This window comes from Crinia signifera, chromosome 8 (assembly GCF_055691185.1).
Source record: "Crinia signifera chromosome 8, ASM5569118v1, whole genome shotgun sequence".
Classification (NCBI taxonomy): domain Eukaryota; kingdom Metazoa; phylum Chordata; class Amphibia; order Anura; family Myobatrachidae; genus Crinia; species Crinia signifera.
In genome coordinates this window covers 84185188-84202625 of record NC_139224.1, presented here as the reverse complement: position 1 = coordinate 84202625, position 17438 = coordinate 84185188, and the positions used below count along the sequence as shown (strand labels likewise).

Sequence of the window (17438 nt, the reverse complement as noted above, 5' to 3'; positions counted from 1 at the left end):
GAGCTAGACATAATCAGAGCCGGACTGAAGTGGAACGTAATGCGTTCCATGCACACTGATAGAAAGAAAGAAGGGAAAGTGACACAAACGTGCTGCGGGATTACAGTCACGCTGTACAGCATAGGGAAAGGAGGAACAGAAAATATGGTACTTTGCGCTACCTCCGTACACGGGGGACGCCAAGCCGGACCCGGAAGCAGTCAGTGGAACGCAGGAAGCGCCTAGCATGCGTTCCACTGATATAAGAATTATAGAGGCTAGCGCCTGCCGGAACCGGCAGTAGTCAGTGGAACGCAGGAAGCGCCTAGCATGCGTTCCACTGAGAATTAGGAACATAAGTGAAGGATTCTTGAAGAATCCTAGTGGTTAGTGTGGGCAGTTAGAGCCCATTATTTTGCGATAACCTGCCCACACATCCCCCTGCAACCTATTACCTCTCCATAACCCTAAAAACTTGTTAAATATATTCAATTAGGAAACGGAAGTGACATTTATCCCTCCACCCTATATAAACCCCATCTGTAAGCCCAGTCCATTCAGTCTGCTAACAGAAACGACTGGAAGCTTATACTGGGGTAAGTACCATCTAAATCTCTCTGAAATAAGCAGTGTTGTTTGAGATCCTGTGACCTCACTCCAATCCTATTCTAATAGGACACACTCCAGCCATTAGTTATCTTGGGACATTACAAAGTATATTTTGGTTAGTGTAATCTTAACTATTATCCTTAAAGGGTCCACCTGTGAGATATATATGTCCGGCACTCCCCGCTCTCGTGGTACAATATTGCTGCCCGGGTGCCTTCCTAGTGGTATGATGACCACAAATATTTTCTCCCAAAAAAGCAGGCGTCACTCCAGGTCTTTAGGTGCAATAATCAGGTGAAGTTTGTTACTTCCACGGTAGTGGAAGTAATAAACTTCACCTGATTATTGCACCTAAAGACCTGGAGTGACGCCTGCTTTTTTGGGAGAATATATATATATATATATATATAATTTTTTTTTTTTTTTTAATTTCACTTTGTGAAAAGGTTCACCTGTAATATATATATACTTGTAATATGTACCGGGATGGTTGGGTAAATCCTTTGGAATATGTAAATGAGGTACTCTTTACCTAGCACGGCGCCCATCGTGGTCATCGCGGGCATTGAATGCACTAAAAAATCGGGTGCGACGCAATGTCCGCGATTTCCCATAGGGAACAATGTTAAATTTCTCAATTGACCCGATTTTACTGTTCAATGCCTCAATTGACACGATTTTTCCATAGGAAACAATGTTAAATGGCCCACAGAGGCCAAATACCCACCCTGAAGTGTGAAATGGCCCCCACAATTGTTAACGCCACCCCACGAGCAACGTGAACCCGAAGCGTGGCGAGCGCAGCGGTACGCGTCCTACGACCTTTTCATACCCCCCACTATCCACGTCGGCGTGGAGTTGAGAATAGAATAGTGTGGTGAGCCACCGAGCCCCGCGAGGGGACGCGGATACCTGTGAAGCCCGCGAAGGGACGCGTTTACCTGTGAAGGTATCCGCGTCCCCTCGCGGCGCTCACCACGCTTCGGGCTCGCTACGCTCGCCACACTATTCTATTCTCAACTCCACGCCGACGTGGATAGTGGGGGTATGAAAAGGTCGTAGGACGCGTACCGCCGCCCCTCGCGGGCTCGCTGCGCTCTCCACGCTTCGGGTTGACGTTGATCGTGGGGTGGCGTAACCAATTGTGGGGGCCATTTCACACTTCAGGGTGGCTATTTGACCTCTGTGGGCCATTTAACATTGTTTCCTATGGAAAAATTGTGTCAATTGAGGCATTGAACAGTAAAATCGGGTCAATTGAGAAATTTAACATTGTTCCCTATGGGAAATCGCGGGCATCGCGTCGCACCCGATTTTTAGTGCATTCAATGGCCGCGATGCCCGCAATTTTTTTACCTGCGATGCCCACGATCAAAATCGTGGGCGCCGTGCTAGGTTAAGAGTACCGTAAATGAAACCTGACCTACTGGTCACTACTACACCATAGGGTAAAAGTCCTCCATGTTTTAACCTAAAATGTCCGGTTGAATATAACTGTATATACACGATTGTAATAATCACTAAGAATCCGTTTGATACATATAGTAATGTTTAATATAAATTCAACACCCATCAGGATGTTATGGATATCCAACCTCAATTAAAACCACCTGTAAATATGCTGAATAAGTGAATACGACCACTAGAGAATTGGGTATTGAGGTGTTGACTTTGAATGAGTAGCTAATCAGAGCATTATCAATTATCATAGGTGACCTAAACCCACCTTTACTACAGGAGGTTCCTTTGATTTAGCTTGAGGATACCTGCGACTAAGCAGGATACCCGTTAGACGGTTCTACAGAGAGGAAGACATTACCACTAACATCATGGTAGGTGGATGCCCTACCCCCGACTACCCAGATTTATGCACCACTCTAAGGGCAGTATTCAATGAGAAAAATTCGCTGTGATTTCTGGAGAGTTTGTGCTTTTTACGCGGTGGAGAGAGGTTTTTTTTCTCCAAAGGCGAGCCACCCTATTCAATGTGAAATATTCTCCGTCTTTCTAAGTGATTCTCGCCGTCTCTCTCCGTGTAGAAATTCTCCATCTTTTGATGGAGAGCAGGAATGTGAACTTTTAAACTAAAAGGGTGTTTTCTTTAATTTTGGTGTCAAAAAATCAGGTTTTTTTTTCTGTGAAGGGCCATGTTATTTTTATTCATGTGCCTATAGCACATGAATATATATTTAATTTTTAAAAAAATATTTTTTTACTTTTTTTTTTTTTTTTTTTTTTTTACACAGTGCAGCCAGCAGGGGGCCGGAACGCTCGAGCTGCTCATTAGATATTCATATATTCACTGCACCCGATGCACGTTCGGGTACAGTGAATACTGGGTCCCCCGCTGGCTATAGGGGGGGCAGCCTGTGCTGCCTGGGTCCAGGGGAGCCCTGCTCCCCACCCCATATCCCCTGCAGCAGCCAAGAGAGACTTTAATCTCTCTTGGCTGCTACGTCCCCCGGCTCCCTGACAGCTCCCTGCCGCGGACGCTCGTCCGCTGCAGGGGTTAAGACTCGCCGCGAGTGGCGGCGAGTCTTTAACACGTTGAATAGGGGGAGCAGGAGGCTCCGGAACACGGAGAGTGCATGGCGAGAGAAAAAATCTCTCGCCATGCACGGAGAATATTTAACATTGAATACTGCCCTAAGACCGTAATTCCTACTCCCCCATAGGCTTTATTTCACATACCTAAGTGTATGTCTTGTTATTTCGATATCGCCTGCCCACCCTCTGATTCCAAAACTTTGTAATCCGTTATGTTTTAGATTTTATACCACTGTGAAGGCACTCACCCGCACTTGAATTTTGGTGCGAGGTTAACTACTAACTCGGTATGTATATCCCATACCACTTTTTATTATTATTTTTTATATGGTGTTTGTGTACAAAACACTTATATTGTACACAGTTTTATCTGTACCAATTGTAGCCATACCCCTGACGAAGTCCTCTGGGACGAAACGCGTTGGGTTTTAAGAATAAAGGACCATTTGTCTGACTTGGAGTCATCTTATTGTTGAAAAAGTGGACAAAGAACCATGTTGTAAAATTACTGATAAATATATCAGTGTAATAAACAAATTGTGGAATCTGGCTAGGTGGTACTGCAATTAGCGCACTCCGATAACCCCCCCTTTTTTATATATATATATATATATATATATATATATATATATATATATTACACTAAACATCGGCACTCACCTTTCCTAGTTTTGGGGTGCCCTATGGCTTGTGACCACATTGTTTAAACAGACATTGTAGGGGCTCTGCACACACTAAATTAACTGATAATAAATAGTGGAGATTTGGTTCATGAATTGATCAATGCATTTAAGCTTGCAGCCCCCGTCACGGGACCCCACCTTTCTGCAGGTCCTAGCACTATCGCTCAATATGGCTACAATACACATAGCTATCACATCAATGTTTGAATCCAGGCATATATATATAATTTTTTTTTCTATATCTATCTACAGTATGTATATAAAGCAGAGTTCTGTAATAAAGAAGCATTCACCAAGCTTTTGTTTGCAAAAGTGTAAATGATAAAAGTTTTTTATTCTCACAACTAATCCATCAGCAGTTCAGTCAACGTTTTGGGCATCTGCGTTCCCTTTCTCAAGACCATATATATGTATATATCTATATTCCTATAAGAGGCCTTCTCTCTGATCTCTCTGCTTATCGCGATATAGGCCAGGGCAAATTGCCAGATACCCAGCACCTGTTAGTTAAATTGCATAGATGGGGGGACCCAGACAGCAAAGGGGGTAAAGGTATCAGGGACCATTGACAACCACTCCTATATTTTTAATTATGAAAATGGATCATCCTATGGTGGTGCTTATAATAATTCCTTCTCCAGTCCTCCACAACAAAATGAGGTTGACACGAATACAATTAGCCGATTTACTGTTCAAAGCACTGTCAAATTTAAACCCTGTGATTTGGTAGTGATCCTTACAATACAAACGAGTTTCAGTAAACAAAATTCTGATTTGTTAATGGTTGGGTTAATTGCACTTTATTGTACTCTTCCAACACCACAATATGTGTGTGTGTGTGTGTGTGTTTTTTTTTTTTTTTGTTCTGCACCAACCCCTTTTTTAATAGGAATCTATCCAGTCAAAAACTTATGCTGGCCACACATCAGACCAATTTTCCTCCAACCATCCAACTAGTTGATTGGTTGGACGGAAAATCTGGTACTGTATGGATGCAAATACCAATAAGCAATTTGCTCACAATGGGGCAGATGTATTAACCTTTAACAAGAGATAAATTCAAGGGTGATAAGGAGAGTTAAACGTTCAGCCAATCACCTGCTAACTGCCATGTTACAGGCTGTGTTTGAAAAAAGTCAGTAAGGAGCTGATTGGCTGGACATTTATCTCTCCTTATCACCCTTGCATTTATCTCTTGTTAAGGCTTAATACATCTGCCCCAAACTCAGGAGAATGGACAAAAGCTTTCAGTGAAATTGTTTAAATTAAATCCAACTACAGCACATTGTCTGAGTGACAGTTGTCCATTTTCCGATTTGGGAAACAAATTACTTATTTACAAATTACATTTGCTCCTATCTAGTACCAGCTTTTTATTCCATTCAACCAACTAGTTGGATGGTTGGGGAAAGTTGCTCTGATGTGTGGCCAGCATTACTCCTAAGCCAAAGCCCAATATATTGTAATATTATCTTGCAGCTGGTTAGTGGAGCTATTCACTTTGGTGTAGGTAGTGGTGACGATGTGTATATGGCTTATTAGTGCATGCAGCTTTGCAGTTCATAATTGGAGCAAGACTGATTACTTCTTTGTAGGGGAGGACCCTCCTCAATGGATGGTTCTGCTTGTTAAAATTGTCAATGGTGAATTGAGTCTTTGTAAATGAGGACAGATGAAGAAACTTGCTGAACTTTGTTGTGTACAGAAAAAAAAACTGAAGCAAGTTTCTCTACAGGCGCTAGAAAGCAGCTAGGATTCGTATAATCACTTGAAGCATTCGCCTTACTTCATATACAATACATAGAAAAGGGGGTAGAGATGGGCAAAAACAAGTGCTAACATGAGATGTCTTCCCTGAATGTGGAATGTTCGCAGAGGTCGAATGAGACTACTCTTGGATGCTTAGTAGTTCTTCAAGACATTGTAAATGGAAAAAAATTAAGATACAAATGTGTAGTAGGTTCTAAAACTTATTGTAACACGTATGTATCAAGAAAGGTACCTGTTCGTTATCCTTATTATGGAAGGGTGTTGATGATAGTTTGGTCAAATAATATATGAAGGTGAAATAGCATACAGGATAACTCGCTGAAGTACTGTACACAGACTCACAATCATGCATGAATGAATATATACATCAAGGAATAGTTAAATCCTAAGAGTACCCACACATGAGGAGAACACCCGGTGACCTTTCTTGATGCATATATTTTAGAACATACTACACATTTGTATTTTTTTTTTTTTTATGTAAGATGTAAACTACTAAGCATAGAAGAGTTTGTCGGTGATTTGACACCAGTGAACATTCCACATTCAGGGAAGTAATGTCATGTTAACGCTTTTTTTATGTCCCTATCACACCCCTTCTTTCACTTTCATTCATTATGGGGTACTGAGGTCTTATAACCTTGGGGAATAGAGGGTATCCGACAGGAGACAGGCACATAACCTTTTCTTCAATTAGGGTGTGCTGGCTCCTCCCCTCTACTTCCCCTTACCAGCCAGTTTTAGAAAATGTGCCCTCAGGAGAGGATGCACACTCCTGGAGCTCCAGAGAGTTTTTCTTCAATTTCTTTTAGTTTGTTATTTTCGGGTTGCTTTTTGGGCTTAACAGCTTCCCTGCGACGAGGGAAGCCGGGGGAAGGGACTGCTGCAGGCCTTTTAAGGAACCGAGCTGATCCCTGCTGCAGGTCCACCAACCTGAGAGGGTGCTGTTACCGCAGGCATTGCGCTGCAGCGAGCACACCCCCAGCTGCCGCACACCCCTGGCTCAGCTTGAAAACGTCGGTGCTGAGTGATAACCGGGTCCCCTCAGTGGGGACGCCGGTTTTATGTGCGGCATAATGGCGATGGCGACACGATGGCCCTGCACAGGGATCGCGCGCAGCTGTTTTAACACTGCAGCCACGCCGACAGACTGGATGCCAGGCATTGCCACTGGACCACCAGGGCGTATACCGCTATGTGGGTCAACCCTTATTAAAGGGTTACCAGGCCCCAGTATAAATATTAGCATAGCCCGGACGCCGTTACAAGGGGCGGGGCTTAGCTCAGAGCGGGACCTGAGCGCGCCTGTACACTGCTTCCTGCTTCTTCTCATGCTGTGGGTGCCATTACAGCAGAGCAGAGATCACTCCTCAGCGCAGCCTTGAAGGGAGAGAGATCAGTCAGCAGAGACAGCAAGTATAGCGCTTGATAGAGCTTCTAGTGAGCTATAAGCCACTGATAGCCGCACACAGTACTGATAATATTGGTGTCTGTGCATAAAAGCCGGTCTATCTAATCGGTAGACCAGGTTACAGGGTGCTGGTGTCCCCCATATTCCTCTGAGTCCCCCACTGCTAGTTAAGCAATTTTACACTGTCATATATATATGTGAAACTGTACATAGTGTGTTAGATACATATATACTACTGTACATTCACTGTGTGTGTGTTCAGCGTGATTGCAGTGTGTTTAAGGGGGTATTATTTTCTCCAACATGGTGAGAAAAATAACTTGCATGATTTGCAGCAACAAGTTTGCTCCTAGCTCCACATCACAGGTTGCATGTGAGCAATGTATTTCACCACAGCTCAGTAGCATGTCTCCGCAGCACAGTGGCTCGCAGGCTGACTCCCAGGAACCTTCATGGGCTACTGGTATGAAAGCCATGTTAGAGACTGTCTCATCACAGCTGGCGACAAATAATTTACAGACTAAGCAAGTCCAACAGGATTTAAAGGTCCTGTCAGCAAGGGTGGATATTCTTACACCCATGCCAGGGGTATCCCGCAAAAGGGCACTTGATGCCGTGGCACCTGACTCCGATATGGATGATGGTGATGGCGATGGTGACACAGATGATATTGTAGATTCACAGGCGTCACAGTCTTGCATTCAAGGTACTGAAAACCTTGTCCTTGCTGTTAGAGAAGTACTAGATTTACCTCTAGCCACACCGGTTGAGGGGGACACATTTTTTGTCACACTGAAGGCAAGACACAGTCTTTCCTGAACAGTCTGATTTAGAAGAAGTGTCCAAAGAAGTGTCCCCTGACGAAGTCCTGTTGGACGAAACATGTTGGGATACTTCTGACTCCTGCTCCTCACCACACTGCTAATAAGATAAGCTAACCTCTATTTCTTACTGCATTTTCTCTTGTTAGCAGCTTAAAATAGCATATGTTTTTTGCCTTGCATACATACCAGGAGGCACATTGATCTTTTACTTTTTGAATACAGTTTTTTAGTGCACATGCTGTGTTCTCTTAGTGCAGTCAGTATGCTACACTGACACTATCGCCATCTCATTCTTTAATAAATACACATTGCTATATTTAACATTTTTTACCCCCACCTTTTTTCTCGTGTAATTCTGATATATTTTATACGGTACTTATGTAATATCTGGACTCCTATTTTTCTTATGAGACCGCGTCCCCTCGCCGGGCTCGCTGCGCTCACCACGCTTCGGGCACGGTGGCTCGCTGCGCTCGCCACACTATATAAAATCAACTCCATGCGTAGTTGGATAGTAGGGGTATGAAAAAATGGGGTGCATTTAACATGGGAGTCCAGATAATACATAAGTACCTTTTTATACATTGTGTGACTATTTTTATATTTTTCTCTTCTGTGTTCAATAAATTACTTTTCTTTATATATTGTCCCATGTGAAATATGTGCACAGTAGTCGCTATTCAAAGTCCAAACCAAAAACTCTTTCTAGTGTTCAAAGCTGCCTGGAAAAATCCAGAGAAGCGGTTTACATTGTCCAAGCGTTTTAAATCTACCTTCCCTTTTGATCCCACGGGCAGGAAGGTGTGGGAGGAGCCCCCTATAGTGGACGCGTCGGTGTCCCGCCTTTCAAAAAAGTGGTGCTCCCAGTCCCCCAGGTACCTCTACCTTAAAGGACGCGGTTGATAGGAAACTAGATGGCACAGTAAAGGCTATGTATACAGCCAGTGGGGCATCTCAACGACCGGTGCTTGCTAGTTGCTGGATGGCGAAAGCCATCTTCACATGGGCAGGCCAGATACAAGAAGGCCTGTTAGGTGACATGGATGTGCCTACGGTAGCTGAAAAGCTACGCCACATCCAGGACACAGCAAAGATGATGTACGAAGCACAAAAGGAGTTAGGTGCAATTAATGCCCGCAACTCGGCCATGGCTGTGTCGGCCCGCAGAGCCCTGTGGTTGCGGCAGTGGGTCGCTGACGCGGACTCCAAACGCAGCGTAGAGAGTCTCCCCTTCACAGGGGATAGACTCTTTGGGAGTGAACTGGATGATTTGATATCAAAAGCTACGGCTGGTAAGTCCACATTCCTCCCATCAGCCTCCACCCCGGTAAGACGCCCTTTAACAGGGGGTTCACAGCAGTCTTTTCGGACCTCTAGATTCAGATCCAAGGCCAGGAGAGGCTCCACCGCCAATAGAGGCGCCAGAGGTAGGCCTAGGAAGGCAGCGGCTGCTGCTACAAGAGACCGTAGCACAAGTGCAGCTACCCCTAAGCCCGCCGCATGACGGGCCACTTCCACCTCGGGATATTCCCACGGTGGGTGCAAGACTGAGGTTCTTCAGTCACGTGTGGGATGCATCCGCCCTCGACCCTTGGGTCAGGGCCATTATTTCACACGGTTACAGGCTGGAGTTCGAAAGACCACCCCCCCCAGAGATATTTCAGGTCGGGACTACCTGCAGCAGCAGAGGATCGCAGAATCCTCAGACAAGCTGTACAAAAGCTAATCCTAGCACAGGTCATTATACCAGTGCCAGCTGCAGAAAGGAACAAGGGTTACTTTTCAAACCTATTTGTGGTTCCAAAACCAGATGGGTCAGTACGACCCATCTTAAATCTAAGGTCCCTGAACCCCTACTTGAGGGTGTTCAAATTCCAAATGGAATCCCTGAAGGCAGTGATTGCAGGTCTGGAGGAGGGAGAATATCTAGCGTCCATCGATGTGAAGGACGCGTACCTCCACATACCAGTGTGGGCCCCACACCAGGCCTTCCTGAGATTTGCAATCCTGGAGGAACAATTCCAGTTCCAAGCCCTACCGTTTGGACTTTACACGGCCCCACGAGTCTTCACCAAAGTGATGGCGGAGATGATGTCCTTATTAAGGGCTCAAGGGATAAACATCATCCCATACTTGGACGACTTGTTGCTGAAAGCAGAGTCAGTGTCCAAGCTGCTGGGGGCCATAGAGACAACAAGACATCTCCTGTCTCAGCACGGATGGATCCTGAATATACCAAAATCTTCACTGATTCCGTCCCAACGTCTCCAGTTCTTGGGGATGATTTTGGACACAGTGGAGAGAAGGGTGTTTCTCCCAGGGGAGAAGATTGCAGCAATACAACAGCTGTTGAGGGAGGTGCTAGCCCCAGAAAGAGTCTCGGTCTACCTCTGCATCAGACTGATGGGAACTATGGTGGCCTCATTCGAAGCGCTGCAGTTCGGGAGATTCCACTCAAGAATTTTCCAGTGGGACCTATTGAGCAAGTGGTTGGGCTCACACATACACATGCACAGGTTGATTCGCTTGTCTGTGAAGGCAAAACAGTCCCTGCAGTGGTGGCTACATACGCCAAATCTCCTGGCAGGGAGACGATTCGGGATCCAGGACTGGATCTTGCTGACCACAGATGCCAGCCTTCACGGCTGGGGGGCAGTTGCACAAGGGATGCGATTCCAGGGCCGGTGGTCATACATGGAAACTCAGCTCCACATAAACATCTTGGAACTGAGAGCTGTACACTATGCTCTTCTGGCGGCTCACTTCCTTCTGGAGCATCAGGCGATACAAGTCCAGTCGGACAATGCAACGACTGTTGCTTACATAAACCGCCAAGGCGGCACGGAGAGCAGAGCGTGCATGAGAGAAGTCTTCAAGATTCTGACCTGGGCAGAGACACATGCTGTGGCAATATCTGCCATCTTCATACCCGGGGTGGACAACTGGGAGGCGGACTTCCTGAGTCGTCACGACCTCCACCCCGGGGAATGGAGTCTGCATCCTCAGGTGTTCGGAAGCATTGTAGATCTGTGGGGGCTCCCACAGATAGACTTAATGGCCTCAAGGACCAACCACAAGGTGGAAAGGTATTGCTCAAGGACAAGAGATCCTCAAGCAGAGGCAACAGATGCTCTGACCGCGGACTGGTCATACGACCTAGTATACCTATTCCCGCCCCTCCCCCTCTTGGGGAGAGTGTTACAAAGGATCAGACATCAGAGGGTGCAGGCAATCCTAATAGCACCGGATGGGCCCAGGAGAGCATGGTACGCAAGTCTGCAACACATGCTGATAGAAGAACCGTGGTGGCTGCCTCTAAGAAGAGATCTTCTAGTACAAGGCCCCTTCATCTACCAGGACTTAGGGCGTCTTCGTTTAACGGCCTGGAGGTTGAGCGGAACATCCTAGCTCTTAAGGGATTTCATTCCTCGGTCATAAACACCATGACCCGGGCCAGGAAGGCAGTGACGGCCTCGCACTACCGTAGATATGTGTCTTGGTGCGAGCACATGAGTTTTCCGCCAGCAGATTTTAAATTAGACCGTTTCCTGCATTTCTTGCAGGTGGGCCTTGATAAGGAACTCCGGCTGGGGTCTTTAAAAGTTCAAATATCGGCCCTTTCTGTCTTTCTTCAGAAAAAGTTAGCAGTCTATCCTGAAGTCCAGACCTTTCTGCAAGGAGTCTTGAGAATACAGCCTCCATTTGTGGCGCCAACGGCACCTTGGGACCTAGATGTTGTCCTGGAGTTCCTTCAGTCAGCCTGGTTTGAACCAGTGGACTCCATTGACTTAAAATACCTCACCTGGAAGACGGTGACACTACTGGCTCTGGCCTCGGCCAGAAGAGTTTCTGAGCTTGGTGCTCTCTTGTAAGAGCCCATACTTGATTTTCCATCAAGACAGGGCGGAACTTCGCACAAGACAGCAGTTCCTGCCCAAAGTGGTCTCGGCGTTCCATATGAACCAGCCGATTGTGGTTCCTTCTTGTTCAGGACATAAGGATATTCCTGAGTCACTTGATGTGGTTAGAATCCTGCAGATCTACGTTAAGAGAACATCAAGGATCCGTAAGACGGAGTGTCTTTTTGTGTTGTATGACGCACAAAAGAAAGTATGCCCAGCATCGAAACAATCGATTGCTAGATGGATTCGTTCCACTATACAGCAAGCATATGTGGCAGCCCATCTGACTATTTCGGCCTCAGTGAGAGCACCACTCCACTAGAGCCGTAGGAGCATCCTGGGTGGCTGCTCGAGGTGTGTCAGCATTGCAGCTATGTAGAGCTGCCACCTGGTCTGGTCAACACACTTTTGTCAAATTTTATAAATTTGACAATGTGGCCAGTGATGATACCCAGTTTTGACAGGCGGTGTTGCAACAGGCTCCGCCCATTCCCGCCCTTTCTGGAAGCTTTGGGACCTCCCCAAGGTTATAAGACCTCAGTACCCCATAATGAATGAAAGTGAAAATAGGATTTTAATACCTACCGGTAAATCCTTTTCACTGAATTCATATGGGGTACTGAGCGCCCGCCTTAGTGCGGTGCTCTGTTGCACAGGTTGTAATCCTGTTATTGCCTTCTTGCTGATTGCAATTTCTGGCATTCTGAAAAGTTATAGGTCCGTTGACCTGTTTAGGAGCAGCTGAGTTTTGGTGACGAATTGCTCCACAAAAATCTTAATATAATTTATGTTCTAAGTAACACAATGATGGGGTTAACTACGTTTAGTGAGAGAGTTGTTGTGTTTGTTGTGGTGTGCTGGTGCAAATCTCACCACGTTATCTTAATGCTAATTCCTACCTCGCATACGTTATCCTTCCTTCGGGCACAGTTTCTTAACTGGCTGGTAAGGGGGAAGTAGAGGGGAGGAGCCAGCACACCCTGGTTGAAGAAAATGTTATGTGCCTGTCTCCTGTCGGATACCCTCTATTCCCCAAGGTTATAAGACCTCAGTACCCCATATGAATTCAGTGAAAAGGATTTACCGGTAGGTATTAAAATCCTATTTTCCTTTGCTGTATATGGGATAAATACAAAAACAATTTGATGACTCAAATTAAGAAGGAAGGAACTTCTTGTGGAACAGGAATTAAAAACAGCTTTTGTCACAAGTAATACACTGCACTCTCATTGTTTGGGTATCATTTACCTTCCTGCAGGGATGTGTTATCTGTAACTAGTAACACTTCAGGTGATATGAAATCTTTGTTTTAACCCTGTTACTGTAGACTGTTTACCTGTAATAAGGTTATGGCTAGGTATTCATTGAAATTTGAAGAAGCCATGGCTCCTGATAAGGGACGGAGTTACACTATACATTGTATAAACTGTACATTCCCATTTTTGCCTTTATGTTACAATTACCAATGTTCTTTCTATTATTCTATGAAACATGCTACAATTCTTTATGCTGTCTGTATTGTATTTGTGATGTTACCATTTTGTTTGTTTGCTTTTTAGGTTCTTAACAAAAGCCAGGAATTTGAAGATGCTGTTAGAAAAGTAATTAATGATGTGAATTTAGATAACGATATTGTGGTTTCTGTATTTGAAACAAACATTCGAGTTTTGGGGTAAGTATCATTACTCGTGTACCTCCAATACTTTTTTGAGAATTGTTTTTTTTCCAAATGTTTTTATAATTAAAAAAAAATGTATTACTTTTCCAGTGGTCTACTTGGGGGCCACTCAATGGCCATCATGTTGAAAGAAAGAGGAGAGCGGATGTTGTGGTACAATGATGAACTGTTACACATGGCTAAAGAACTTGGCTACAAACTCCTTCCAGCTTTCAACACTACAAGTGGTCTTCCCTATCCAAGAGTAGGTTAAAATGTCCAGTGAGCTATATGATGTGCAAGTTTTGGAAATGTTATAGACAAGTGGTTCCGAAACTTTTTTGATCATGGCACCCTAGAGTATTAGAATTTTTCACGGCACCCCTAGGCCAAAAATAAAAAAAATTAAGTATCTTGTATTTATATGTCATCCTTTGGGTCAGTGATGTGGTGAGGGACAGTATTCACTTTAGTTTCTCCACATATTTTATGATTGGCAGCCAACACCACTGGTTTTGTCTATTACATTGACCATAAATAATTTTAATTGGTCCTGGACCACCAACCTGGGGCACCCGTACAAGTGTCTTGAGGCACCCCAGGGAGCCACGGCACACCGCTTGGGAACCACTGGTATAGACCATGTTTATATACACATTTACATTTTATATATACTGTATATCTATGACAATTATTGATTTTATTGCAGATGTTGAGTTATAGCCTTAAACGTATACAGTAGCTGGATCTTCTAAACTAAAGCTAAAACCTACAACCTTGCTTAGTTTTGTTAATAATTTATTGTATCCTGCCTTGAATGTTGTAGCTTATTTATATGTATTTGACTTTTATGTTCCTCTTAAATTACAGGTCATTTAACAACAACACTTCATACATTTCAAACCACATATTGAAGTTCCTCATTTCCCGTGTTGATCACCTCTACCTACCACCTAACATTAAAAAAAGAAAAAAAAATCTAGTATACCACTATTCGCCTATGAAATTCGCTACCACACATGTGCAGACTTTCTTCTAACCCAGTGGTTCCCAACCCTGGCCCTTAAGTACCCCCAACAGTGCACATTTTCCAGGTCTCCACACAGAATCACAGGCAAAATAATTAGCTCCACCTGTAGATCTTTTAAAATGTGACTGAATAATAAGTGCACCAGGGTTGGGAACCACTGTTCTAGCCTATAAATGTTTTATTGCTCTATGAAAACACACCTTTTTACTAGAGCCTTCCCCACTCCTACTTATACTGCTGACACTGGTACACCCTCTCTTCTGTCCAAGTCTTCATTGTAAACAACACTTTATTTTTCCGATACAAGTTGGACCTCACTTGTACACTTATCAGCAATTTTCATTCGTTGTCTTGTAGGTCCCTGTTTTATGTAGGTTTTAGGTCTTTCCCAGTCTTTTTTTACAGCATTTACAGTATGTGGGTGCTGAAACACATAGTTAAATTGATAGTAGATTTTCCAATCCAAATACACGCAGAGGAATAGAGACCAGCACACCACCTTTTTAAAAGAAAAATCACTAGTTGTGTATTATCAGGGTGCCCGGCTACGCTACGTTTTCAATGTAGGCTAAGCTACGCTTTCAGCGTAGCCGGCACCGTGATAATACAGGAGGCAGCACTGGGAGTAGGGTGGTGCGGTTTATACTTACCCTCCTCCTGGCGGCCATCCCCGATGACTCCTTGGCGGCAGCGTTCAGTCCCCCTCCTCCGGCACTCGCGGACGCTGTGCGTAGTGCCGCTGGCAGCGCATCACATGGTTTCCCTGCTCCCCCAGCGGCACTAAGCTAATTGTGTATAGCGTCCGTGGCGAGTGCTGGAGCAGGGGGACTGAATATGACTGCCGGGGAGTCACTGTGGATCTCAGCGGGGATCGACGCGGTGCCTGTGCCGAAGGAGGTCAAGTATAGACCATCCATTTTACCCCCACTATCCACGTCGTACCCGACTATCCACGTCATACCCCCATTATCCACGTCATACCCCCATTATCCACATCGGCGTGGAGTTGAATTTATAAAGTGTGCCGAGCGCAGCGAGCTACCGAGCCCGAAGCGTCGCTTCGCTCGCCGCGTTTCGGAATCGCTGCGCTTGCCACACTTTATAAATTCAACTCCACGCCGACGTGGATACTGGGGGTATGACGTGCATAGTGGGGATATTAAGCATTGTGGATTTTTAGGGCTCCAGAGCCACTTACGTAGTTTACGTAGCCAGCATAGTGCTGTATTGGTATTCTGAATACACCACTACGTAATGGGTAAAAAATCATTTTTATTGCAAAAATGGCCATGTAAACCATCAAAAAACATAACCGATATGTCATAATCCAACAAGTTGTAAACCAAATCTCAAGGTTACTTGTGACAAGGGAGTGTTGCATGCATTACAGCTTTACCCCCTACCACCCTTCAGCCCGAAAGCTTTTTCAGTGTTACCACCTTCCTCAAGGGTATGACGTGCATAGTGGGGATATTAAGCATTGTGTATTTTTAGGGCTCCAGAGCCACTTACGTAGTTTACGTAGCCAACATAGTGCTCTATTGGTATTCTGAACACACCACTACGTAATGGGTGAAAAATCATTTTTATTGCAAAAATGGCCATGTAAACCATCAAGAAACATAACCGATATGTCATAATCCAACAAGTTGTAAACCAAATCTCAAGGTTACTTGTGACAAGGGGGTGTTGCATGCATTACAGCTTTACCCCCTACCACCCTTCAGCCCGAAAGCTTTTTCAGTGTTACCACCTTCCTCAAGGGCATGAGGAAGGTGGTAAGACCAAAACAGCTGTCGGGCGGTAGGAGGTAAAGCTGTAATTCATGCAACACCCCCTTGTCACGATAAGTAGCCTTGATATTTGGCTTACAACTTGTTGGATTATGACATATCGGTTATGTTTTTTTTGATGGTTTACATGGTTATTTTTGCATTACAAATTATTTTTTCTTTAAAAAGATGGTGTGCTGGTCTCTATTCCTCTGCATGTATTTGGATTGGAAAATCTAAAGAAAAAAATAATATATGTAAGCTCCCTCGAACTTTTAAAATTAATATTTCCATGTTGTTTCCTTGCATTCCTTAACAACATTGTTTTGGAAAAAGGTATTCTATTAAATGATTTGGAAAGTATTTATCTATAAATGATGGTTTTTATGATTTTTTTTCAGGTGAATCTGAAGTTTGGGATTAGAAGGCCAGAAGCACGGACAGGCACAGAAACGGACACATGTACAGCATGTGCAGGAACGCTCATCCTAGAGTTCGCTGCACTCAGCCGTTTCACTGGAATATCAATTTTTGAGGTTTGTCAATCTCTTTATTCAGCACATGTAGATTCAGTTGACTAAATAAGCTATAGTTGCTTTTTCATGGTTTAAATGGTATATTCTTTTGTAATCTATTGTGTTTGACTTTTACCCACTTCACAGACCCTGCCACAATGCAATAGTGCACAGTTGGCCTCAGATCTATCCTTTCTGCTTAGGCAGGGAACAAAACTGAGGATACATAGAAATGCTGCCGATTTCCTAAAGTCTACAGTTCTTACTAAAGGTCCATACACACTTGGCGATTTTGCTCAGCGTGTATAGATAACTATTATGGGAAAAATCGCTGAAACTAGGAAACGGAGCGGCTTTCAGCTGAAAGTCACGCAGTGTGTATGGGTCTTAATACCTGTAACCAATTTCTTGAAACATTTTGTAAGTAATTGTCACCTAAATATACTGAAACATTTTAAAGGAAAAAGACTGATATGGTGAAAGAGAAATGCACTTGTTAGTCTGGGGGTTTGGGAGGTGCTAACACTGTAGATGTCCATCCTCTGGTGGATACGGCAGAACTGGTGATCATTTAGGTGGAGGGCTGATACTACCACCCAAAATAATGCTCCTACTATGAGACAAAATGAGGAGTTGCTACATAAACTGTAGTTGTATATAAGAGGTCCAACATATGAAATAAAAATAGTATGCATGTTAGGTTCTCTTCCATCTTCAGCAGTTGGTAATTATTATTCAT

The 17438-nt window shown here is 44.3% G+C and overlaps 1 protein-coding gene across 4 annotated transcripts in view; it reads left to right on the top strand.

Moving 5' to 3' along the window:
- The window catches only part of EDEM3 (ER degradation enhancing alpha-mannosidase like protein 3), a 119939-nt gene that overhangs the window by 56259 nt on the left and 46242 nt on the right, over positions 1-17438 (top strand). For all 4 annotated transcript variants that reach the window (XM_083156784.1, XM_083156782.1, XM_083156781.1 and 1 more), the window contains exons 5-7: positions 13285-13397; positions 13494-13647; positions 16586-16720. In XM_083156784.1, the coding sequence (XP_083012910.1) occupies positions 13285-13397; positions 13494-13647; positions 16586-16720 (402 nt within the window). The remainder of the gene's footprint in view (positions 1-13284; positions 13398-13493; positions 13648-16585; positions 16721-17438) is intronic.